The sequence below is a fragment of the Euprymna scolopes genome, chromosome 3, assembly GCF_053919585.1.
Source record: "Euprymna scolopes isolate OS-2025 chromosome 3, ASM5391958v1, whole genome shotgun sequence".
In the NCBI taxonomy this organism is placed as follows: domain Eukaryota; kingdom Metazoa; phylum Mollusca; class Cephalopoda; order Sepiida; family Sepiolidae; genus Euprymna; species Euprymna scolopes.
In genome coordinates, this window is record NC_136484.1 from 72156499 (window position 1) to 72179359 (window position 22861).

The 22861-nt window shown below is 30.9% G+C and overlaps 1 protein-coding gene across 1 annotated transcript in view; it reads left to right on the plus strand.

Annotated features, from left to right (window-relative positions):
* Nucleotides 1-22861, plus strand: part of LOC145261143 (protein FAM135A-like) — a 567493-nt gene that overhangs the window by 424896 nt on the left and 119736 nt on the right. Inside the window, exons 8-9 of the mRNA XM_080119438.1 lie at nt 391-435; nt 13611-13784. Of these exons, the coding sequence (XP_079975564.1) occupies nt 391-435; nt 13611-13784 (219 nt within the window). The remainder of the gene's footprint in view (nt 1-390; nt 436-13610; nt 13785-22861) is intronic.

Sequence of the window (22861 nt, forward strand, 5' to 3'; positions counted from 1 at the left end):
CCTGATGCAACTTTAAAAAATAAGGCAAAAAAACTTATCTTTTTAATTTTCTTAATGAAAAGAAATACAACTATCTAACTTATTTTAATATTTTTAATTTTATTTAAATCGGATTTTCAATGAACTTTTTATAGTGTTACAGTTTTTATGAAAAACTTGAGTTAATTTGTAACAACTCAGAAAGGAATTTATTATTTCAGCCTTTGCCTTGAATTGTATTTTTAAATATATGCTTCTTATATTAAAAAAAAACGACAACTTATTTGCCTATATGCCTTTAACTGATCAGTTTTGCTGTTTTGTGCTTTTTTTAAAACCATTCTCTTTTCCTTTGTTTTGTTTCTCTTTTTGTTGCTATCTATAACATCAAATAACTTTTGTTTTTCATAGACACGCTATGTACTACAGTAATGCCGAGAATCCTGTATCTTTTAGGTTGGTTATCTGCAGAGTTACTTAATTCTAAACATTGTGACAATCTTTATTTCTAAGTAAATAACTATTGTAACTGGTTTATGATAAACATTTAAAGACATTTTATCTTAAAAATGACGATTCTACATACAAAAATTTAATCGGTGTAAACAGATTCAAAATTTCAGAGGAGCTATCAGCTTCTAGCTCAAGATGATCATGTGGTCATGTGTGAATTCTCTAGGGATTATTCAAACAGGTGCAATGTATGAAATTCACTTTCAGTGTAAATTTGCCAGTTATAGATTTTGAGTCAACGTTTATACTGATTAGGTTTATACTTGTACATAATGTATTGCTAATAACCACAGTGACGTAATGTTCCCCACATTTGATATATAAAATTATGTCAGCTAGATTTTAAAAGTTAAACCTAAATAACATTTAAGTTGACAAATCAAATTTTGATTCTGACTAACCAATTTTCTTTTGCTATTGTTGTATTATGTTATTTATAAGTAGTACTTTGGTACAATGTATTAAAAAAATAAGTACTTAATTTGTTTGTACAGTTTAAGAATATGAAGCCATTCTTAAATAATCACCTTAAAACAACTAACGGGACTAATAATGATTTATAGCTTTTATTTATTATTCCTGTTTTACTTAAAATTTTGCTAATTGATTTCTTTACAAATAAAAGCAATTTTATTATTTGTAATTTAAAAACTGTTGGATTATCGGCCTACTTTATTTATTCATTTTTTATGCCTTGCTTCATTTTTATTAAATTAGAAACAAGTTAATTTGTAGTTTAGATATTGAACCTAGCAAAAAATTAATGTTTATAGAATGTAGAAATATTTACAAAAACAGATTTTGACATAACTGATCCCGAGCAAAACTGATTCGATACAAACTAGTAATGAATAGCATAATTAGGTTATGATAAATAGAAAGCTTATGTTATTAATCCTGACTATATTTTTTAAGATCTATCTTAAATTTTCGTCAGATGACAACATAGTAATTACTTGCAGCACATTTGAAATCCTCGTTTTGATATTTAAAATAAAGAATTGTAATTTACATTGTTTTAATTTAAACTACAAATCTTACATCTTTTTTTTATTATGATACAAAAAGATTAATTTTTCAAGAAATAACGATGCATGATTCTGTATAACCCTAACCAATATCGATGTTTATGTGCCATTTAAGCATGTATTTGCATTATGTTGATTGGTATTGGAACCTCATGTTTATATTGGTTGTTCAGATTGTCTATAAGTATGAGTGCATGACTATATTTTGTTACCTTAACCCTTTTAAATAATTAGAAAATAATTTATGCTCATGCTCACTTTGTTTTGAATCAAAAATTTTACATAAAAGGGGTGTTGTTGAAGGCTTGTCAATGCAGGAATTATTCAGTTGCTGTAAATAAATAAATAAATACAATTCAATTCTATAGTTTAAATAAATATTCATTTATTTACCTGACTATAGATCGTAAATTCTCAAATAATTTTGGATGCATCATCCATTTTGAAGAGATAGAAAATATATGTCCACTCTTTATGCTGTTGTTTTTGGTTGGGTTTCTGCAAATTATTTATCTATTTGCAATAACTGAATAATTTCTACATTGACAAGCCTTCAAAAACACTTTTTATCTAAGAAACAATGCTTCAAGCAAATTACGACATACTTCTTACAAAAGTTTTACAATATTTTCATAGATGCGACTTTATAGCCATGTAAGTTGTAGTTTGTAATGGTAGTTAGTGCATTGACACAAAGAGTATTTCTTTACTCTTTGCGTGTGTGATTCTGAAAGATGTGTGCAGCATAGTAAAATTCATACTTGAAAAAATTAGAATTGAATACTAATGATATGGAAGCAACCAAACACATTTGTTTCAGAGTATCGTAATCAGGTGATTCAATAAAATTTGTGTTGCTGCAAGGACTCCAACGGTCAACAAACCGAAAACTGATTGCTGAGGCTGTGCTACAAACCACAGACACATGAATTGATCAAGTGTCAGTGTTGATGTGAAAATCTCCCCTACTGAGGCCCTTCCTCCCAGTTAAGAAGCACGTTTAATTCTACATACGTATGTATGGCACAATCATTTGACACCAGTTCTCACCAGATCACCAAAGTTAAGCAACCTTGAGCCTGGCCAGTACCAGATGGGTGACCATATGGGAAGTCTAGGCGCTGTATGTACTTCTGGGAAGGTTGGGCATGGGGCTAGCACCCCCCCCAAAAAAAAAAGAACGCTTTGCTACAAAAGCATCTACAAAAGTTGTGGATAACGTTTTTATCTATTTGGAAGGTCACCTACATTTTTAGGAGCAGTATGGTGTGCCTCACCGAGAAATAAAATGTTTCATATATTTTTTGACATCACGAATATCTTTGTGGTCGGCTGAAACAACCGTATGCTGCAAATAAAACAGTTTTTTTTTTTTGTTTTTTTGTTTTTTTTAGAACAATTTTTCTATTACATTTGATGTGGTATATATACTATTAAAAATGCAATAATATAAATAAATTTTTATGTAAGTAAAACAATCTAAGCATACAATTTAATTTAAGCTTTCAAAAATATTTTATTTTGATTATTAATTTGAATAATTATGATAGAACAAAAAAGTAACAATTTCTCTCTGAAAATTTTGTATCCTCTAAATTAAAGATTTCTGTAATATATCTTTAACCATTTTTAAAATAGAAAAAGAATCGTCTGTCTTCTCTGGTGTTTGTCTTTTGCATGATAAAAATCTTCATTTCTTTTTGCCAACAAATTTAGACATTATTCACCCCGGTTTGTTTTCACATTTGTCTGTTTTTCTGCATTATATCTAAACAGAATTTGTTCAATTAATTTCAACTATTTTCTTTTAAGCTTTTATTATAGGTATACGAATAATTGATTAATAATAATGTTGTGATGGATTTCTTTCCTTGATTTTTTAATTTGGTCACAATTGTATGTAGGAATAATTTTCGCATCTTTTCAGGTGTAATAGCATAGTTATAAATGTAATATTTCTGTGAATAATTATTACAAAAAAAAAAAAAATCCATCATACCATTCTTTAGGATATTTGTAACTATATTGTCAAGCTTTCAATGACAAATGATGTTGGTGATGGTATGCACTTTCTGGGTGTTTCTTCGTTTTTAAATCTTGTTAGATTGGATGAAACATCGGACACTTTATAAACATTATTAAAGAGAAAAGATAACTTTCATTGTTTTTCTTTTTATTTTATTTTATTATTTCATTCTAAGAAATACAATTCAATCATTGATTTTTCTGATTTTTTTTTTAAATTTTCAGTTTGAGAACAATGTTGTAAACTCAGTATTTTGCATTTATTAAAAAAAAATAAAGACAAAGAAATTCATGCTGTAATATTAATATGCTATTAATCTAATAAGTCATAAACACAGAATATAGTTTACTTTAAGGCCAATAAAATTTAAAAACAATTCATCAATAATTTAAAATTAAGTAAATAAAATAAAAAAATCATGCTGATAATACAAGTTGCCTTCAATAAGTTTTCAGACTTTTTCCGTATGGACACTTTTATTGAACGTACACACATGAAACTCTTATTCAAAGTAATCTCCTCTGGTTGCAATGCACTTGTTGTACTTTTCCAACAACTTCTGAAAGACCCCATGGTAGTCCTCTTGTGTGTGTGTGTGTGTGTGTGTGTGTGTGAATGGCCCTCTACACAAGCCTCTTTCATCTCCTCAATTGTCTCATAACAACTTCCTCTGAGGTTTTTCTTGAATTTAGGGAATAACTAAAAGTCACAGGGAACAAGATCTGGACTATAGGGAGGGTGAGGAACTGTCTTGATGCCCATCTTGCTGTCATGACAATGTCTTTCTGTCTGATCTTCTCTGAGCACTCTTCGGACAAACTTTGTGCAAATCTTCTATGTCTTCAGTTCCTCACGAATAATTGTGTGTACAGTTCCAACACTGACATCAAACTGTGCACATGTTGTTTCTATAGACACATGACGGACATCCATGAAATTCTTTATTTAGCCAATCAACTCTGGTGGTCTGATTCCCTTACTCCTCCCACACCTCTATTCATCCCTCACACACTCCCTGCCTTCCTTGAATCTCTTATGCCTCTCAAAAACTGATGCTTGATTCATGCAAGATGGTCCAAAAGCAGTCTGAAGCATTACATACGTTTCTGTGGCATTTTTTCCAAGTTTAAAACAGAATTTTATTACATATCGTTCTTCTAAAGTGTCCTCACGTCCAGATTGCATTTTTGAAGGTTACTAGCCATCACAATCAGGCTTTAGTAGGGTGTATTCCAATTCCTGCTGTACCTGTTCATTTGAATGTGAAATCATAAAAATTGGTCAGTCATCTCATAAGATGTCTAGCAATAATATATTGAATCTTCAAGAGCCTACTGCAATTTTAAGAGCATGTAGAAAAAAAATATCTGGAAACTTGTTTAAAGCACCTCGTATGAATTTTAAATCTCATATTATTAAATGAATAAATGACGGTAGTTAAACCAAAACAATGTGAACAAACTCATTTTTTTTTTTTTTTGTGAATCAAAAAAAAATTGCATGAAACTAGTAATCTGTTTGTTCCATTTGATGAAGATAAAATCTATAAGTTAACCTTTTTCTTTTAATAAAAAAAGTTAATTAAAATTTTACTGTATAAAATTAACAACATTTAATTCTTTTTCACTTACATTTCTAAACATCTTTAGAAGAATCTCCATTTGTCAATCTGTCACCAGTTTAAAATGGGCCTGTCAGACTTTAATTTGGGGAAAAATTTTGTCAGTCTGTTGTGCTTAAGCATAACAAACAGCTTGAATGGATGCATCCTAATTTAGATTAGTTGAATAATTTATTGAACAAAAAGCTGACACTTCCAGCTTACTTCTCTCTGAATTTGTCATGTCATCAGCATTTTGCCTAAAAGAAGAAGAAAAAATACAAAAGTGTTGGTGATTTTAAAAAGAAAATAAAACAAAAATGAAAGTAAAACGATTTCAGAGTAATGTCTTATTGAACAAAAAGATGATAAGGTATGGTGGTGGTGGTTGTGAAGGAGACTATATTTACTTGTAAGAATTAAGTATTCTGGACGATTACTTAACATAATCGGATTTTCTATACAAGAGAAAAATCCAAGTTGTCCGCAATGGTTATACATCCAAACAACATGCAGGTGTGTTTCAGGAGTCAATCATATTATTTTTGATATTCATAATCTACCTCCCTGATAAAATTGTGTCCGAGATGGGTATATTTGCAGATAACACCACACTTTTTGAAGGGAAAACGAGTATACACATTGTAGTGGAGTCGGGAAAGGTGAAAGTAGGAAAACACAACGACTGGTGAGAATACGAAGAACATTTATATCCAGAACAGGGTTAGTGATACAGGAAGATTAGTAAGTCCGTGGAGAGTCATCTCTGTACGACATCCGGATAGCTCTCATTGAGCGGTCTATACTTGCTGCTTATATGACTAATGGATAAGTCTATCTTAGTGATTATAAGGGTGTGTATGCCCCCACAACACACATATACAAGGCAATGACGGAAACCTTAGAAAATAACCTTCAGTCTGTAATGAAATGGGTCCATAAATGAATGATAACATTTAATGCTACTCAGACTAAATTTTTTTTTTTTTTTTAACAATTACAAAAAAAAAAAAAAAAAAAGAAAAAAGAACCTTCTCAACCACCGATTGCCATGACAAATAACACCCTATGTGAGAGCCCATTGTTCAAATTTCCCAGCTGAACATTTACAAGCAACATGAATTGTGAGATTGCCAAGGCCACTGCAAACAAAGTGGGCTCCATACTAGAAAATTACTCGCACTATATCTTTACAAAGCCACAATTTGCCCATGCATGGAATATTGTTGCCATATCTGGACATGTATCTACCACTAGTCTCTCACTCTTCGACAATCTCAACTCTAATAGGTCCATTACTATCAGCGAAGCCCAACCTCTGTCCCATTGCCGCAATCTTGTATTCCTGCACCTGTTTTACAAGTACTTTAATGGAATGTTCTCTGAACTAATGGCACATATGCTCCCTTGACATACATACTCTTAACTAACCTGACAAGCAACAACATCTCACCGTCATTGTTTAGGCCCCTAGGTGCTGAAAAGCCTTCTACTCTTCTCTTGGGCTGCTAGACTTTGGAATTCCCACCATTTCCTGCTGCCTGACTGTACTGACATGTAGGAGTTTAAATTTAATGTGAACACATCTTTTTTCTCAACTCCCAAAAATTACCTGTTAGATGTAATCCCAAATAGCAACCCTTTACATCCAAGTGGCAATATGCCTTGTTTGGGCATTTAAAAAAAAAACAAACAATGATGCAATCTTTGTTGATATATATTAAAGATGTGTAACAATGTGACATTGTATAAGTTTTTTTTTTTTTTACATTTATATATTATTAGATTTTCCTTTTTGTGTTATGTTTTTAAAATTATGTGTGGGAGGCACTTTTATCATTTTATATTTTTCACATTTATAAATAAGTGGCACACTTCAGAGAAATGAGTATGACTGTCCTTCATAGTTCTCGTTCTCTTGAACATGGCAAAATTATGACCTATCAAGCTTTGACCTCTAATTTGATTTCAATGGCCGACTTGAGAGAAAATCAGATCTATATGAGAAAGACTTTATGTGACTTTGCTAATGCAGCTGTTTTAACAAATTGTAGGTACTTTTAAAGAAGTTACAGAACTATCTATTATATAAAGGTCAAACGTCTGTGTGTATGTTTTTATGTCTGGGTAAAAGTTAAAAAGAAAAAAAAAATACCTAAAAAGTTGGTATTTTCTTGATCATCATTACCCTAGACATATAATTTCTAAAATTTAGAAAAGATATTTTTTGATCTCAAACTGATGCAGATTTCGTCATAGGTTTTTCATCCAGATTGCATGAAATTAGTAATCTGTTTGTTCCATTTGATGAAGATATAATCTATAAGTTGAAACCTTTTTCTTTTAATAAAAAAAGTTAAAATTTTACTGAATTAAATTGACCACATTTAATTCTTTTTCACTTATATTTCGAAATATATTATACTTATATTTTCGAAAACTTTGTTTTATGTTTTGAAAACAAAACAATTAAGAATACATCAAGTAGTTAAGAAATTAAATTGACCCGTTTCTAAAAGTTTTAAAACTCTTATACATTATTTAAGATGAATCTGTGTTTCTTGTTTGCCTGTCGAGCTGCCATGTTTAAATTTTAAAATAGTATTTTTATTGTTAATCATGAAAATTGAATGAACACATCTTATTATAAATGTGTTTAAACGTCTTTAGAAGAAGCTCCATTTGTCAATCTGTCACCAGTTTAAAAAAAAAAAAAAAAATCATATTTTTATGGGCCTGTCAGACTTTAATTTGAGGAAACATTCTGATTTTTTTTCAATCAAGGAGTCACTTCCTTTATGCTGACTCGTTTCTTGAATTTACAAAAAACAAGTTGTCTGCATGTTTATATCTAAAAAGAGGATTAGACTTGGCACAAAAGAAAGAGAAGTGAGAGAGAGCTGGGCAGAAGTTTTAATACAAATATGTTACACTTTTGCCCCAAACATTGCTAGTCTATTTGTTGTTACTACTTTATAATGGCAGAAAATTATGAGTATGGTACTAATTTTTTGACCGGCATGATTCTGTTGTTAGCATTGGCTTTATCGATTCTTTTTAGAATTAAGTACAACTTGCCAATATCCAAAGATGCAAGTCTCATACTATGGTACCGACTGAGGTTGAAATCTGTGTCGTTATCCACTTCACTGTGCAAACTATTGTATTGACACTGCCAAGTTCGAATCTTCTCAGATCTATCATGTTCAATACCAGTGAAAAAGGTATGAATCTAACAATTGACTCCAGTAAAACAAAAACTTTGCTTTCACTATAAATTATTAGTAAAATTTAAATTTTATCAAAAAAATTTATACATTTAAATAAATAGAAAAACATAACTTAAAATGCTGTTTCGTATCTGAAATCTCAGTCTATCTTAGCATCTTCTTTTGATATGATAAACATTGTCAAAAATTCAAAAGCCAGACGAGCAGCAAAAGAAAGTCATCTGAACATTTGCTTGCTGATATAACGGAATAGCGTACTGACTCTGGACAATGTAGTTTAGTGATGTAGTCACATTTTGATTAGTAAAAATGAAATTTTTCTTTGTTGCATAAAATTTCTGTGAATTGGAATTTGGAAAGCAAGAACCAATTTGATATTATTTAGATTGTTTCAGCATTTCTTCTTTACTCATAATTTCATGTTAATTACAAAATAACAATGTAAAAAATTTTGCATAATATATATATATATATATACTAGCAGGCTGCCCGGCATTGCTCGGTCATAAGATACACTTTAATTCATACAGATTATGTATTTATTATTATAGAGACAATTCTCTATCGATTATTATATTAAACCTAATATGGTAGTGAGATGAAAACTAAATATATATATATATATATATATATATATATATATATATATATATATATGACTTGGGTGCTATTAGCTAAAATTGGAATCAAAACATACAATACTCCACCCTCATTCCTTAGCCTCTGAGCAACGCCTATATATATATATATATATATATATATATATATATATATATATAGTAATTTATAAAATATATATGGCGATTAAGCTACACTAAATATTCAGCGTTTCATCCACTCTAGGACTCCTCAGGCTTATGCATAAGCCTGAGGAGTCCTAGAGTGGAGCCATATATATTTTATAAATTACTAACTAGCTCTACCTACGTATTGAGCATTTTTGAAGTAAATACTTAAAGTTTACGCATAAATCTATACTTTCGTATATTTTATGTGAGTAAATTAAGTAGTTATATATACATACATATATATATATATATATATATATATATATATATATAGGTGTGGCAAACAAAGAAAAATGCGAGCATGAAAAGTAATATGGTTAAGCTTAAACACAAAAAAAGTAAAGGACTAGTTGTTAAAACTGGAAGAGAAAAGGACAAGATATTCTAGTAAAAAATATGAATTTATAAATTAAATATTGTAGCATTAAGAATTGATTATATAATGTTGTAAATCGAATTTAAAAATAAAATTCTTAATGCTGCAATATTTTAAGTTATAAATTTATTATATTTTTTACTAGAATATCTTGTCTTTTTTTTCCCCCTAATTTTAACAACTAGTCCTTTACTTTTCCATGTTTAAGCTTAACCATATTACTTTTCATGCTTGCATTTTTCTATTGGAATCCATGATTTTTCCAGGCTTCCAGTAAATTCACTTGTTCTTTGTTTAATTTCAGTCTTATTTTTTTGCCCCCATAAACATAACATACACATATGTAATAACAATGTACAGCACTTGTCTGCTTTCAATAAAATTCCCCCAATTATCTCCCTTTCATTCTGTTTCACTTACTTCTGTTTTTGCAAGAGCGGTGAATTGGTAGCAACAGTAATTGCTGGAACAACATGGTTGCTATGGAAACCAGTCATAAAAACGTTGCTCACCTCCTTATGTTTTGTTTTTTATGATTTTGAACATCAGTAAATTCATAACTTTTGTTTTACTGAACGAAAATTGAATTTTTTTTTTCATAATATAGCTGAGAAGGTGATGTATAAACTGTAATAATTGTTTCAAATTTGGTCAAAAAATGAGTGAGCAGTGAAGCTTTGAAGCAGTTCTAAATGACTAAAACTGCCACTACCAAGTTTGAATGATATATTCACCTGTCATTCCATTTTTTACAAGATAGAATTGCCTGATTGTCGAAGACAAGATACAAACAAGCAAAGTTCACAGTTTTCTTGTTCACTCTAAACACGATATATTGGCACTAATATGTAAATGGGGATTGTGAAAGGGGCCAAATTTGGGAGGGGAAGAGTGCTGAGTGAGAGTTGAGCGATATGTTTGTTCACATTGCATTCAATTTCTGCGTGTTGGTAGGGTCAGAGAAGCAGCAAGGGAATTCCAATTGCAAACCGTCTAAGGAAAGAATCTATTGGAGTAGAAAATCTTCTCGAATTCAGGGTGTGATTCTGTTGCTAGTTTGGTCGATTAAGGGTATTTAATGGTCCAAGAAGCAATTTAACATAGTAAATTATAATTACTGAGCTGAAAATGATATCCTTAACTTGTATATTCATGAGAATGTCTTGCTAATGGTGTTGACATAGATAGGAATATAAGTAAAACAAACTATAAAGAACAAGAAATAATTGAACACAGAATCCTGGTTCTTTATATGCAATATTTCGTTTCAGTCTTAAAACTTTATCAAGAATATATCATAATGATAAATAATCCACCTTGCAATCATGAAGAACCCTTTAAAATACTTAGATCCAATCCTGAATCTGAAACTTTTAAAGGCTCACATAGATTTTCTGATGCAGAAATACACTCTTCTTAAAAAGGTTAACGAAATCCGACTATATAAACAAGGTTAGTCGTCTTATTTATTTACCTCCCCATGAGGGCAAAGTTAGACACAAGTCTATTTTTTTTTTATGTGTGGAAAATCCAGCACATTTGATATCAGTTATGAAACTTTGTCATAAATCTATCATAATTCTTGACAAAGTTTCATAACTGAAACGAAATATTGTATCTGAAGAAGCATGATTCTGTGTTAAATGATTTCTTGTTCTATATAGTTTGTGTGTGTGTTACCTTATTGCCTATATTCTTATCCATATCTGTCAAATAGTTATGCCTTTAAGCAAACCTTCACAATATTAACATTAAATAACTAATAAATAATGTTGTCTTAATTCTTTTACTTGTTGATTATATCCCTTGGCATGATCTGTATTAGCATGTAAATTTAACCGTTCTTTTTTTTTATTCCTGGTGTTGTTCTATATATTTTTTGTTTTTATATAGATTTCTTTTGCAGCTATATCCCAAAATTTTAATACAATTGAATTCATAGTATTTCTTTTGTTTTTACTTGTATCATTTTAAAAACAACATTTTCATTGCTTAAACAAACGTTTGCATGGTATCATTATTATCAAGTTCTGGTGTGCAGTTAGTTTTTCATTCAGTGCTTGTGTAGAGTGGTGATCTTTTAAATCAAGGTATTTCAGGTGAAAACATTATGTACTTACGTGTTATGTCAAAATTAGTATGAATTCCCAAAATTATGAACATTCATCTAGTAGAAAAATAATTACAAATAAAAATCAAATTTACTGAATTATCAGGTTTTATCGTATGGAAGAGTTGTGCAACCAATTCAGTATGATAAACTGACTTATCTCCTCTGACTTGATTTAAAATAAGGGTCCATATTTTTTAATAAAACTTGCCAGAATGCAATTGTTTTTGCTCAAAATACGTCTAGCACATCTACTGAATCATTTTTAGTAATTTTTTAAATTTATACTAATTTCGACATACCACATAAATTCATTATCTAAAATGCTTTGCTTTAAAAGATCACCAATCTACATAAGCACCTAACATCCGTTGGAAAGTTATTCGTTTCTCCTACCATTCACAACATTGAAGTGTAGACTGAACTCTCTAGCTTTGCGAGGCAGCTAGTTTAGAAAAAGGAGAATTCTGAGTTAAAATTCTTGAAACTTTTGTGCTACAGATTAATTCTAAACTAAATGGTATCTGCTAGTTCTCTCAGGATGGCAAACTGCTTCAAACAAAAGATATAAAGATATATAAAAGAACTTTATTTTGTATAGGTGTGAATGCAGCAAAGATTTTTATAAAAGTCTTTGTTTAGTCATTGATGACAAACTGCTAAGAGCGAAGTGGAATATCCATGCTGATGCTGCACTTCAGCTTTTCTCTGTTAGTCTAGAAAGATTTTTCTTCACTAAGACGATTTAAATTTTTGTTCAAATCCAGTACCCCCTTTTAAGGGAGCTGGGTTTTCCACACATAAAAAAAAACAAAAATACGGACTTGTGTATTCCTCTGCCCTTATAGATAGGCAAATAACTAGGAATAGAAACCTTGTTCATACGCTCGAATTTCATTAACAATTTTTGGAAGCATGTATTTTTTTCATCACGACATCCATGTGAGAGTTCGGAAATCTCATGGATTCAGGATTGAATCAAAGGATTTTTAAAGGGCAAGGTAGGTTGTTTACACACAACATGACCTGTATCTTGGTAAACAACACAATATACATAGATCTTTAGAACAAAAATGTATAATGGTGACTTACATTACTAAGTCCTGAATTTGTATGCAGATGCCAATATTGTTCAACCTGGGAGTCTAAATCTAAAACTTGAAGCAGATTCTTCAACATTGTATCAGATATTTTTCTACAATTTTTTTCATATCTTAAAAAGTGCAATACTTAGAGACATGAACAATAATTAGGGTATAAAACTACAACCGCAAACTCTACAAAACACTGATTTCTTTATTGTTTATTAATGGCTAACTTTGGTATAAGCATTAATGAGATGGAATAATGTTAGTTGAAAGAAGAACCTAATGAGAGTATTGAGGATGATTGATAGAATAAACTTAGTTACCTGTGGGGAGGGGCAATTTATGGCAGCAATCTATTAACATAGGATTCAAAGACAATTATGTTATAATTTGTAAGGAAGCAGTACCACAACAATGTGTTCCAGAGGAGGGGCACACTTATGAAAACTTGGAAATTTTTCATGGAATATAAAAACTAAAAGACAATAAAAAAACAAAATTTATGAGGCTGCCGAAAGTAAACTATGGGAGAGAAGCAAAGATTAAAATTCAGTTGAATGCTTTCCATGGAAGTAACAATAAAAACAGAAAGACTAACAGTCATTTTTATGAAAATAAATAAATAAAAAAAAATGGAAGAAATCATTTTACACTTAATTTTGGAGTCTATTTTGTTATCTGTTTAGATAACGTAAAGCAGCTGGTCATCTTGTGGTATTATTAGATGTTTTTTTTTTTTATTAGGCTTATTTTCATTGCAATAAAACTACTGCTTTTATTTTAACCTGTACATGTCAGTGTATATATACATCGTATTTATACAATTCTGTTGCTTCTAAAATAATGAAATGTCAATTGTGTTTTTGCTCTAGATCTAATATACAAGACAAGATGGAGTTTGTCAGTCAGCGTATCATGAATCTGCACTTCAGTCCGACCAAAGGTCTTCATCACTATGTGCCTGTCCTCTTTGATTATTTCCACCTGTGTGCTATCGATTTAACAGTCCATGGTATGCTGGTCGCTTTGCAGCAACCGTATATTACGTAAGTAGAACCTTCTTCCCAAATACTTCCTTTTTATTTTCCTTCTCTTTATTTTCTATTGTATTTCTTAATTATGTTTGATTTTTGATCATAAGATGAGCGTTTTTGAGAGAGGAAAAGGCTGTTTTTCTACTGATGTCACATCTGTTTTTATCTACTATTGATTGCAATCCACTATTGTTTTTACTTCTCTCTCTTTTTCTTCCCTATCCTTTATCATCAATCGTAAGCCTTTATATACAAAATAAATGATGGATGCTTTGAAACTGTAGACTGTAATACATTACTAGAATATAAAACGATTTCAATGTTTTCTTAGAAATATAAAAGCTAGAGTAGAAGATATGGATTAGATGGTTTTAACTGTTTTATTGTATAAAGCTTGCCTGTTTTTTTTCACTCTTATTCATCAATTACTTTTATACTAGTTTTCTTTTTCTGGTACTTATGCAGAATAGAGACCGCATTATCGGTGGCATATTTTGGGCAGGTTATATAAACTGCTAAAAGGTGCTGAATCACAGTAGCCGACTGTTGTATCTTTCGTTTATTAAATTTTTTTAATGGTATCTGTTGTTTATTAAATTGTTAATGTTAAGAGTGGCTTTCTAAATATTTTTTTATTGAAATTACCATACAATGACTTTTTGATTATAATTCTTTTTTTTTTTTTTAATTGTAAAATTTTTAACTGTTTGCTAGCATTTTAAACATTGGCCACCATTTTCAGTAAAAAAAAATAAAATAAAATGACCCAAAGTTTTTGCTTGGTACCTTCTTAAAAATTGACAGGAATTTTCGCTAACAAAAAATAACACAAAGTTTTTGTAAGGCATTTCTCGTGGAATATGTTGATGATAATGTCGTCCCTATTTTACATAAGTACTTTTTTCTTAAACATGTTTTTTTTTTCATCTTAGTTTATCTATAAGCTCTGTTTGTGTATAAATAAATCTGAGAGTGTTTACTGCATCATACTAAGCATGGGTATACATTGTCCATAAAATAAGGAAAGGAAAACACAGAAGAGAGAACTCCAAGAACAGTTTCAAAGCATGACTTCAGTTTGATTGATTCACAAACCATCCATTACCAGACTGTAATATTAAATCGCATTTCATCCTATTTCGAACCTTAACTTAAAGACAACTGATGAGAAAGTCGTCAGAGACATACAAAAGAACATCACTTCATATGATTTTAAATAGAGTGAATAAAGAGAAGTGTGTATTTTCATAAAGCTGTATTGTCTGTTTATAAACTGGAAATACATACAAATAAAGTAGTTTGCAAAAATAAAACCATTCTTAGATTTATGACGTAAATAATTAAATTTGTACTTATGATTATTTTAAGTGTATTATGAATGTTAGTGGTAAGGATACTGGATGATATTGGATGCATGATCATTTTAGATATTTTTGGTCTGATCTTAAATTTGAGCAACAGTCTCTTAATAAGCCAATAAGCAACTTTCATCTATTGCATAAAGGACAGTTGTCTGTTTATATCTGGCTAAAAGTAAAAAACCGGCAAAACAAATAGCCATAAAGTTTTCTTTGTTTTATTTTGATTGACATTGCTCTGGATGAATATCTAAAATTTAGAAAAAATAATCCGTTCTTTGAGCCTGAACTGACACTTGTTTCATCAGGGGAAGTAGGAGTCAGTTTTCCTGCCAGATTATGTACTAATCAAAAGGAAGTCACTTTGATTTATCAATCAAGAATTAATTCTCTTATGCCAACTCATTATCCAAAACTAGCAGGGGTGCCTGGTGTTGACCGGGTGTTTAGGTGGTGTAGTAAGGAGCCCCAAAGAGGGGGGTTTAAACAAAGTAGCGAGGGCGCCCGGGTGTGTGTAGGTGGTGTAGGTAGGAACCATGGGGGGGGTAAAAAGTGGTAGTAACAGAGCGGACGGAATCAAAACAACAGAAGGCAGAGGTGTCAATAAAAAAAAAAAATAAAAAAAAAGTAGTAGACAGGCAAGCTCGACCCTGTAATGTGAAGGAGTAAAAAAAATCTGACGTCTTAGTCAATGTGGCGCAACCGGAAGTCACAAATGTCAGAATTAACCGTAATCAATCGGAAAGGGAATGATGACTTTCAAAAATGGCGACGCAAAAATCGACCCCTCCTTGTATAAAATGGCCGAGTTTAGGGTGAAGAATTAATGTTTTGAGTCAATTTTTCAATATTTGTTGTCTGAAGGTTTGAGGTTTAAAACGATACCAGTTTGGTCAGGTTCCATCGCCCCTGTTGAAAGTTTTTGCGAGACATACAAACGCACACACACATTTCACTCTTTATTTATATATATATATACATATATATATATATATATACTAGCGGGGGGTACCCGGCGTTGCTTGGGTGTTTGGAGGTGTGTGTGGTTTTGGGTAAATAAAAACTCCGGTGGAGGGGGGGGGGTTAAAAATTAAAAAAAAAAGGTTTTGGTAGGTGAGTATGAGGAGCGAACCAACCCTTGAGGCAAAGTTAGAAATTAAAGTGTGAAAATAAAATCGTGCAACGTTAACCACTGGGCCACTGCGACATACTAACGAGAACACGTTTGAATTTAAGTAATAAAAACAGAATTAACAGTGGCCGCAATAAAAGTTAACTCTACTGCTTTTATTTGACCTCATTAATGAAGTCATAGAAGTAGCGGACTTAACTTTTGCTCTGCTTCTGTTTGACCTCATTAATGAGGTCAAATAGAAGGAGCGGACTTAACTTTTGCTGAGGGGCAGCTTTTGGGTTTGTTTACCCAACTTTGACTGGTTTTTTCCCCAAGATGTTGGGGAGGGGGAAACTAGCTCCCCATTGTCCAAATTGAATAGCAACTGTCTGATATAAAGAGTTTGGCCCCACATTGATCAAAGCTGATTGCTTCTGGACGTTTCCCGGCACGATGTTGAGAACACACCGTTTGAATTTTTAGTTTCACTTTATTTATACTAAAAAGCATGTGCAAAAAAAGCTTTTGCGAGACATACATAAAATGGTCACACACATTTTGCCTTTTATATATATAAACTACCGGGGGGGGGGGTACTCGGCGTTGCCCAGGTGTTTGGAGGTGTGTGTGCTCGGGCGGGGGTGGGGGTTGTTAATCAAAACATAAGAATAAGCAAAGTAAAAAAAACTAAGATAAGGCAAACGAACGATGTTAAATGTAAAAATGGGAAAAACAAAAAAAGAAAATGTGAAACAAAAACGAACGTTTAAAAATCTTAAAAATACCCCCCCCCCCTTCCAAAAAAAAAAAAAAAAAAGAAACACGTGAAAAATAGCTTAAATAACCCTGCTTCAATATTAAAATTTAAAAAATCGAAAAAAGAAAAAAAAGACATCTCACACCATGATTCAAACCCAAAACCTTTAGATAATGAGGCCGCGCTCTAATAAGCAACTGAGCTAAGACGACGTCGATGAAATTGTGTCAGTTTTTGAAATATTTAAAGTAAATCATGTTCCGACATCGTGTGACGCATGCATAGAACCAAACTTGTCATGAGAGGATAGTTCTGTAAAAGTACCTAATTGGAATTAAAAAAAAAAAATTATTACGAATAATCAACTATAACTGTTTTTTATAATTGGAATGTTTTTCGTTTTGTTCAGTTTGAAAATATTTTAATTTCAGCATTTGAACCAAACTATTTTTTTTTTAAATTTATCAAAATCCAACTCTTAGTTAAGATTTAGTTCAGCAAAAGTCTGTTTAGTTCCAAATTCTGTAGTAGCACTATATTTGTTAAATATATATTTTTTTTTTTTCATTAACTATTAATGAAATGTTTGGAAAAAAAAGAAGGTTTTTCCACATGTACAATGAAGTGAAAATGAAATCAAAGCGGTCTAGAATATATTGATAAACTGTTCACACACACACACACACATATATATAAGGAACGTTGTGTGTGTATTCATTCTCTATGAACTCAGAAACGGCTATGTACTTTATGTATTTGGCAGTGTTCTTAGATAGGTTTTGTATTGAAATGTCTTCGATAAGTATTGATAACCAAAAAAATCTGATGAAAGAAGGAATAGTTGATTTTGACCAAAGTCAACACCTTATACAATCTTACATCACAAGTGCATTTGAGAAGTTTTATTATTACACAAGCCAAAAGGCTCAATATATAAAATCAACAGTAAGTTCTTTGATATGACAGGGGATTGTTCAAGATAAATGTTTCTGTTTAAAGCAGTATCGAACTTTACTTTTATATTTAAAACTTAAATTTAGGTCATCACAGCACAAGCAGAAAGGCCAGGTATATAAAATGAACAGTTGATTCTTTGATATGATAGACACGTTTTAAATTAATGTTTCTGTTTAGAGCACAATTGAGCCATGATTCTTGACTTTTGCATTAAACTCAAGTCAAGCCATTGTATATAAAAATAATTTCATAAAATCAACAGTAGGTTATCTACAGTGCAATGTAGATTACAATGTATTGTGGATAAAGTGCCTGTGGGGAGGTATGTGAAGCTTCCCCCCCAGTGTACCATTGCTTAACTAGAGCAAGCAATCGATCAATTTGATTTAAAAATGGTCATTTTCACGAATTTCGATGATACTAAAAATATGGGAGTGTGAAACATTCATTGATTCTATCCTGAGCAATGTCTGGTTTCCCTGCTAATATACATATATATATATATATATATATATATATATATATATATATATATATATATATTTGTGAAGAGAATTATAAACAAAGGAAAGCAATATACTTGTATATATAGATTTATTTGTCAATTAAATTTATAACACACCCTCCCTTTGATGTTATTTCCCTATTGAATTGACAAATAAATCTATATATACCAATATATTGCTTTCTCTTGTCTATAATTCTGTTCATATAATTAAGCTCCACCAGTTTGTTGGGCTTCGTACATCTTGATAGGTCTACATTTGAAGACTCCTTCATTACTTCTTTAACCCCCTCCCCATATATATATAATTAGTAAAAGATGAAAAATAAAAGTTACATAAAACTTTATTATATCATCAGATCAATATTCAGACATGCCTGCATATCCAAATTTAATGGGTGAATTGCCAACATGCAGAATTCTTCCAAGGATATTTGATTTCTATGGATTCTTATCATTAGCTCATTACACTTTGGACTATTTTCTTTAATTTACGGAATGCTATTTCACAGACATTACTAGGAAAATCCTATAAAGTTTCGATTAAAAAATTTTTTTTTTATATATATCTCACTCACTACTTATATGTATTTCTGTGTTTCTTTTCTACCCCCAACCGACCCCTAATTTTTTTTCTCTACTTCATTAGTCTCTATTCTTCTTTTTGCTTTTCCTACTGATATATACTTATATTTCTTTTATTTTTCATTTCTAAATTAAATGTCCTCAAGCCGATATTTGTGCATTGTTGACTTTTCTCCTCTTCTGATGAGAAGCATTCAGCTTCGAAATGCCATGGTTCTCGCTTTTATTCTTTATTGATCTGATATTATAAAGTTTTATGTAACTTTTATTTCTTATCTTTTATTATATGTATTGCTCTTTTTAAACGCCTAGAGCTTTTACTATTTTGATAAGTTTGCTTTGCTTAAAGATTGCATCTATCAGATTCATTTATTATATATATATATATATATATATATATATATATATATATATATATATACTGGTCACTGGTTCTCCATTTCCAATTAAAAAAACAGAAACCATTGTTAAGTTAGCACTTTCTTTCTTACTGATTCATGACACTAGAATAATGTAACTTCATCATAATCCAGGAGAAGGGGAGAGGGTTGATCTGTCTTTATTTCCTAAAGTAATGATTTGTCTTTGTTTATCTAGATAAACGATTAGTTTGGTCTCTGAACAGAACCGGAATGTCCATTCTTGTGAATGTGGTGCTACTAATAATAGGATCCGTATTTGGTTGAAAAATCTAATAAACCTCTGATGTAAATCTGCAGATTCAAGCATTTGACATTGCGGACCTAAACTGGGTGTTTCCAATTGATTGCCACTGGTCTTGATTTCGAAAGTGTTATTGATTAGCTTCTTTCTATATTTATTTAGAATCCGATCATGATATGTTGTACACGGTTATTTGTTACTTTATTTAGGTTCCCCCGAAATAGAAGTCAAACATTTATATTTCACTGACATCTTTTCAAACATTTGCAATGTTTGATATAACTCCATTTTCTCAGAAAATTAAGCAGTTTATTGATTTGATTTAGGACCAACCAAGTAAACACTTAACATAACAGATGCTAGAACTGATAAGTTTTCATTGTAGCAATACTATCAAGTGTAAAGCCAACTTGTTTTCTATTATTTAGTTGTTCACTTTGTAATTTTATCTACAGTCAAGTGCCTTTTTCATTTGATTAATTGCATGTATTAATGCGAAAGTAAAGTGCTTTTTCTTTTCCCAATTCTCATTGACGTCTAAGTGGCATAAATATTTTCCTTCCGCTATTCATAAAATACTGACTTGTGTTGAACTAATCAGATACAATAGAAATTATTTTTGTGTTATTAAATAACCTAAGTGGGTTTTAAAAGACGTATTTAACAATTATAGTTACTGAATTTAAAGGGGGGAATGATCAATATCTGTGATAGAGCTTGAGAACATCCAAGTTTGCAGACATGTGGTCATCAGAACATGGTTACTGGTAGTTTCTAGTTTTATCTATGGATTTAGATTAGACAAGATTTGTTCTCAATCCTCTCATAATATTCACCATCATTCATTTTATCCACCACATTAACCCCAATCATCTAGTTGTTTTATCCTTGAAGTGGTAACTCATTAGTAAATGTATATATCAGGTTTTAAACAAAAAGATCTGCTCTAATAGTATGTTTATAGATTATTGGTAAACATACATATACAATATAAATTAAAATATTAAGAATTTGAGATGTAGAATCTTTTAGCAAAAATTAATGTTTTCAGTATTATATAATCTCAAAGGGGTTAATATGCTGTAAAAAAAATGCAGCTCACCAACTAACTAATTCATATATTTGAATATATCCTGTATTCATTCCATCAAACTCTTAGATTATGTTAAACTAATAAGGCAAAAACTAATGAGTAAAACCCTTTGGCAGCCATTCATGACAGTTATGACCCAGAATCATGATATATGCTTCTGTAACATACTTTTCATAATAAACTTATTGTTAATTGGTCCCCCGACAAAAGGAGGGTGGACCTGTAAATTCACTCTTGTCTTTTCGCACTTTTCTCAATAACTACATCTTGGAATTTTTTTTTAATTTTGTGCAAACATTAAACATGATATGAGTAAAAAAAAAAAAAAAAAAAAAAAGTAACAGAATCGATTTTCTGGAAAAATTCTGGTTGATTCCCTAGGGTTGCCTTTCGGGTTTAAATGGTTAAAATTGACTCTTTTCTGCTTATTAAAAATAAATTGATGCCTTGGGTTTTTATAAAACTTTCTGAAAAGTTATAACTAACTGATTTCTATATAATTTTGTTTGTCTATACTTTGCGATAATGCTTTGGTGTGCCCCAGGGGCTCTTTTAGGGCTTTATTAGCCCTAACACTCCATTTTTGGGACTATTTTATCATATTTGTCCAAAATTTTCTTTGTATGTCTATTTAGCAGTTCTGCATGGTGCTGAACTCAAATTTAAATATATGAAGGCTTTAGGAACTTTTGGGGTTAAATGGGGGGAGGCAAATGATTTCTTTTTATGCATAGTGCAGAACTCAAATTTACTTACATATGTTAAGACCTAAAACTGCACCGTTTGTTCATTTTCACTAGGATTTGGCATCCCCTGGGGACTTTTGAGGCTAAATGAGGGGGGGGGCAATGCTGAACCTAGTCATTTTTTTATACCTCGTTCACTGTGCACTCACGGGGGGACCATGCATACTTTGCTTGTTATTTCAATGTTTGTTTTGCTTATTACTGGCCTGCGAGGCCACAAGAAAATAATATGTTGTTATTAGCAAAGTAGTAATCTTCATTCAATCCCAAGCAACATGAGGTTTTCCTGCTCATTCATCTATAAAGCTATTACTGATCAGTATATATTGTTTTATTGTTTTATTTATAGTCATGTATAATTTAAGTATTAGATTTAAACCTCAATTAATTCATCCATTAAGAATATTAACTTAATCTAAGTAAACATTAAACAAGGATTTAGATTGATGTTACTAATTCTCAAACTAAAATGAAATATTTGATCCATTATGGATTCAGTTTAGTTGTCTTTTGTCATACAAATAAGGCTAAATGCTGAACTGTTATAGTCATGTTTGTTTCCAGTCACTTTTCCATAATCTGTTAATCAGGAATTAGTTTAGTTGTTACCACTAATTACATTCTTAAATGTATGTAATAATTTGGTGCTTACATAGTATTGGGCACAGGTGAAATTCAGTTTCAAATAAATTAACAGGAAACCCCTTTAATATGAAAAAATAGATATCTGCATCAAAAATTAGGAAAAATTATTGAATAGAATCTTAAAAATAAATGTTTTATGTCATCGATAATAACAGAAACTTTGGCGATATCATAGTAAGAATAAACTAAATGAAACAATTACATGATATGTTCTGCCAAGCATTACCTTCTCCTTTGGAGCAGGCAGTGTAGTATATGTTTATTTGTCATGATTATCGTCCTTCTAATTAGCAAATATATGCTACCTTCAGTTGCATATATTGTTAGTTTGTATAATAATTCTGCTTTTATGGAATGTTGTCATTACATGAACTAACTCAACACAGTAGTAATACAGCCATCTTTGTGTTTTGAAAATTTTTTTAAACTTTGCCAGAAGAAGAGATGTTGGACCTACTGTATAATGCATTTAACCTGGACCCCCCCCCCCTCAAACAAGTACCGACATACATCGTTTTAGCAGAAAAAGGAAACTGACGAACACCTTGGAAGTCAACCGGAGAAAGAAAAATTATTGGGATATTTCGGGGAAATAAATCTTCATTCAGATAGGGCTATTCTGGGGTAGTTAACACCACTATATCCATGCACAATATAGATTTGTCT